This window comes from Setaria viridis, chromosome 3 (genome assembly GCF_005286985.2).
Source record: "Setaria viridis chromosome 3, Setaria_viridis_v4.0, whole genome shotgun sequence".
In the NCBI taxonomy this organism is placed as follows: Eukaryota; Viridiplantae; Streptophyta; class Magnoliopsida; order Poales; family Poaceae; genus Setaria; species Setaria viridis.
The window spans coordinates 38943242-38947806 of NC_048265.2; the positions used below are offsets into that span (position 1 = coordinate 38943242).

At 42.4% G+C, this 4565-nt stretch overlaps 1 protein-coding gene across 1 annotated transcript; it reads left to right on the plus strand.

Moving 5' to 3' along the window:
* Positions 1–4273, plus strand: LOC117846939 (uncharacterized). Its single transcript, XM_034728064.2, has 2 exons — positions 1–334; positions 3998–4273. Exons 1-2 carry the CDS (start codon positions 179–181, stop codon positions 4079–4081), a joined length of 240 nt encoding a protein of 79 aa, XP_034583955.1. The 5' UTR covers positions 1–178; the 3' UTR covers positions 4082–4273.
* Positions 4274–4565: the final 292 nt, after the last annotated feature.

Below are 4565 nucleotides of genomic sequence, written 5' to 3' on the forward strand. Positions count from 1 at the left end.
GTGCCCCCGGCAGCGGTCTCACGCACGGGCAGCGAGCCAGACTCACACGTGGGCCCACCAAGGCCCAAACCCAAACCTTCTCCTGAACCCTTCCCAACCCGAGCGCCGCCGCCGCCAACGCCTTTGCGCTCGGAGCAGGAGGAAGAAGAACAGGCGGACCGATCTCGCAGTCGCAGCGATGGCGGGCGGGGGAATGCTCGGGGGCGCGTTCTGGGCGACGCGGGCGCTGGAGGTGGTGAAGCGGAACGACGGACCGGGCCTGCTGTGGAAGCGCATCAAGCTTACCACCACCCGCAAGAACAACGCCAAGAAGCGCCTCAAGCGGCTCTGGCAGGTCCGCTCCCCTCCCCATCTCCTCTCCCCTCGCCTTCCGTTCCGTTCCGTTCGCACTCAGGTGCAGGGGGTGATGATGGATTCATCATCTCCACGATCCACGCCCAGTTCGTGTGTTAGGTCGAAGCGGTTGGTTCGATTGCTGCTCCTTGATTCTTGCGCGCGGTGCTGGTTTCGTAATGGACTTAGGGTGATTAGTTATTTTGACGCGCAGCGCCATGGTTTTGATTTTGGATTACAGGTCTGTGATTGAAGAGAAAATGTGGTTCTGGGAGGGGATGAGCAGTTTGGCCGGAAGTCTGAAAATATTGTTCTTAGCCTCCTCACCGAATCGCTCTGAGGATTTTTGTCTAGTGCCTGTGAGCATAAACCAGATACCAACAAATGCAACAACTTCTAGGTCTAGGAAATGGTCCAACTCGGGGGGAGGATTTTCTCTACTGGCAGTGAGGGAGTTGCGTATTTTTCTATGGTCGAAATTGGGTTCTGCACAAGGAGCTATTTATTTGATTGCTGTTCCCCTTTAGTGGAGATCTTATAGGTTAACATAAATCAGTCAGGTACCTAAAAATGCACATATACTTCTAGAGAAGTAAATTTGCACAAATATTCCGATTTAGATTCACTAACATGGGGATGGTTGTGTGTTTCCAGATTGGATTGTTCTAGTTATTTTTTGAGGAAATGGATTACTGCAACTAAATAGCATATGCAGGTGCCATTTAGGGTTGTTAAGGATTTTTCTGCATTTTCATCCTTGCATTTGCTGATTTTGCACCTAGGAGATTATGCAAACAACAATATGCTAAAGTAGAATGAGCTCGATGATCTGAACGTAGGGGAGATCATTTAGGTGTAGAGCAGAGCAGGTGCATAAAGGGCACAATTTCTTGTCCAAGACGTGGCTTGGTGGCTGGGGGTTGGTTACCAGTTCAATTCAAGTCAAAGTTATCTCTTTTTTTTTAGCTTTTGAGAAAATTTAAATGTCTAAGGACATATAATTATAAACAGGGGAGCCTAAAAGAGCTAAAGAGAGAAAAAGTTTTTAGCGTGTTTCGTATCCGAATGTTCTCCACATTCGCATGATTTTCTTCACCTTTGTAAGCATTCTCAATGAGTAATTTTTGGAAATTGATTGTCTAAGGAGGTAAAACGCAATCAGTACTCCTATATTAGGTAGCGGGTGTGAATTGGTGCCCCTAAGGGTCTCCACCGTCCTTTTTAGTTCAATTATTAGTACTAGTTTTCCAAAATGTACCACATTTTGGAAGCCTAGTACTAATAATTGAACTAAAGAGGGTCGGTGGTGACCCTTAGGTGCACCAATTCTCACCCCTGATATTAGTTTTGCATGTGCTCACACACACAACTTCCTCAAAACCTCCCACTTCTGGTGTTTGTTGGGAGCAGAAGCCAGCTCTGATGTGCTCACACACACACAACTTCCTGAAAACCTCCCACCTCTGGTGTTTGTTGGGAGCAGAAGCCAACTCTGATTTTAGTGTCCACTAATTCAATGCTGGCACTCTGACCCTATTATGGACCATCTGTGCAAGACTACTAGTCTATATCAGTAATTTTCGTATATTAACACATAACAAGAGACCAGGATTTGAGGCGCATCTTAGGGTTCTATAGTCATTACTAGAAGTCTAGAAAAAGTTATTGTTACTAGGACCACTGCTTAGAGCACCCAAATTGTCATTCCCGTGATCCACACGGTATATACAACAGGGTTTGAATAAAGTGGTTAGCCATGTTAAGGTTAGATGCTCATATAAAAAAATATCGCCATCCATTCATACAAAATGACTAGGATGATGTTCATGATATCAAGATATACTGTTTACTTTTGATCGAATGCAAATGAGGTACATACCTTGATGATGCATTAGAATTACAGTCACCTGCTTTCCCTCATTGTCCTTGCCCTAGATTACACTTGCACAATCTGTATTTATGACTGAGTGAAAGGTACAGGATTTAACTAGAAATGATTGAGTGTGATAGAAAAATGCAGTTTAACCATAAAACCTGAGTGGTAAGCCGAACATGAAAGATGAGGTTGGTAGCAAATAGTTTGTCTGTTGGTTAGAAAGATTTTTGCAATGCAAAGTTTAATGAGATTCAAGATGTACAACATGCTGGTAGAGATATAACTAAGGCTGATGGATTAGGTGAAAAGGCTTTATTCATTTATTCATGGAACTTTGAACATAGCTAATCTTTGAATTTTGATCTGAAGATATATGAAGAAATTGAGAGGAAATTAACTACTAATGAGAGTGGTTTCGCTCACCTGTTGATAGCTAGACTTAAAGAAAAGTTTTGCCTTGCCTTGGTCAGAGTACTGACCTACAACTGAGCACTGTCTCTGTATAGTAACAAAGAACAACCTTTGCTCTGCAATCTACCGTCATGGTTGCTACACACCAGGGAAGGAGCTAATCAATTGCTCCGCTAGGTCTATTTTGGGATTACCATCATTAGTAAAATTGCAAACTAGGAACGCCCTCCAAATGTTCTAAAGGCAGTTTAGAGCTACTTGTGATGCAACCCTGGGGACTTTATGCCACCAATTGTTCGATTGTTTGGTAAATAAAGTAATTATTTTATCCATTTTATTGCACTGTGTGCTTCATATCTTTGAAGCTGCAGTGTGTGCATCATTTCTCTGGAGCGTGGTCCTACAAGCAGCAGAATCATTTGCTGCAGATAGCATCCTTAGTACACTGCTATGCTTTGCTCTATTTTTCTGCATTAACACTTGATTTGTCCTGCTTGAGACTTATTTTAGCAATCATCGGTAGTTGCTCCAGATTCCAGAATTTCTTCAATTAATCATTTGCATCTTTATCTGAAACTTATGTGATTCTTGAGTCTAGCTTGTAACTATCAATATATTATTCTGGTTAGTTGTTGCTGTACACATGATACAGTCATTACCAGTACTGTATAATTCTTTGTTTGGACCATTGTTACTGGTGCAGCTGGGGCTCAGGTTTGCCGGGGCCTTCTCTAGGGCCTCCTATTCTTGTGTCGATTGCCGTTAACTATTTTAAGTATGGCATGCCTGTTATAAATAGTCTATTGATTGTTGTGTGGTGTGTTGCATGTGTAGTGTTGTACATTTGGTACCCTTAATGAAATGACACACAGCTCTCCTATGCGTTCGAGAATTATTACTGGTCATTTACTCGGTTCTCGTGTATGCTTTGCTGAAGATCCTTTGTTTTGATAACCTGGACTTTGGCCCATTTTGTATTGATCTTTAAAAGAATTCCCAGTTGCCCAAGCCTTTGTTTTGTTATTTACTCGTATTTGTTCTTTCAAATTCCCATACTTTTGTTATTTCTGCACAACAAGATACTATTATTTGGGTACAATAAACATTCCTGAAGCAGGGATTATTTGTTTTGGATGAAACTGTTCCTTTTATCTGTTTGATGTTGGACAAAGCTCAATGGATGGATATCATGTTGATACCTTCCTATTCAAAAGTTATTTCTGTGAATACTGTTACTTGAGTTGATGTGCCACTATATTAGCAAATAAGCAGTAGTATTTTGTCTTTGCACATTTTGGAACTCATTGGTCTCCTGCAGCATTGTTTGCGTGTCTTTTTTCACTTCATCTCCTCACATTTTGCAACTTCTCCTTTCAGAATGAGGCAGTTATAAGAGCCTGTGGACAATCAGAATCTTCGTCAGCATCAAACACTGCTTCTGCAGCTGCAAAACAACAGTAGCTTGATGAAAAGTCAATTAGTGACTCAAGGAAGAGCTCATACGCAACCAGAAAAGGTCAATGACATGCTGAGGCGTGGGGCCTGAATTATTTCGCCCCAATATTTTGAGTTTGCAGTCGTCCACAAATTGGAAACAAATGTTGATGTATAAATCCACTTTCGTAATCCAGAGGACATCATTGCTTGCTACCATGTGCCACTCTGCCCCCTCCGGAATTCCGTCGTTTTCGGTTTCGCCGTTTCCATGTTCTCCGAAAACTGCTACTTATGAATATGTTCGCTTTCCTCCATTCTGCATCATGTCTAGGTCACTCGTAGCTACTATTCTGCTCCTCCTGCTGATATGCTATTATATGCGGTAATGTAATGCATTGCACCGGTTCCTGTCGTTGACATCAGCTTGTCGCAATTTTCCAAACTTGCAAGTTTGGTTAAGACATGTTGAGAGAATCCGGTGCCACCAAAGAGGACAGATGTTGTCCCA

Excerpts from the sequence above, each read along its gene's own strand:
- LOC117846939 (XM_034728064.2), top strand. The coding sequence starts at position 179 with ATGGCGGGCGGGGGAATGCTCGGGGGCGCGTTCTGGGCGACGCGGGCG. Across the intron at positions 335-3,997 it reads GCCTCAAGCGGCTCTGGCAG|AATGAGGCAGTTATAAGAGC; the intron begins GTCCGCTCCCCT and ends TTCTCCTTTCAG.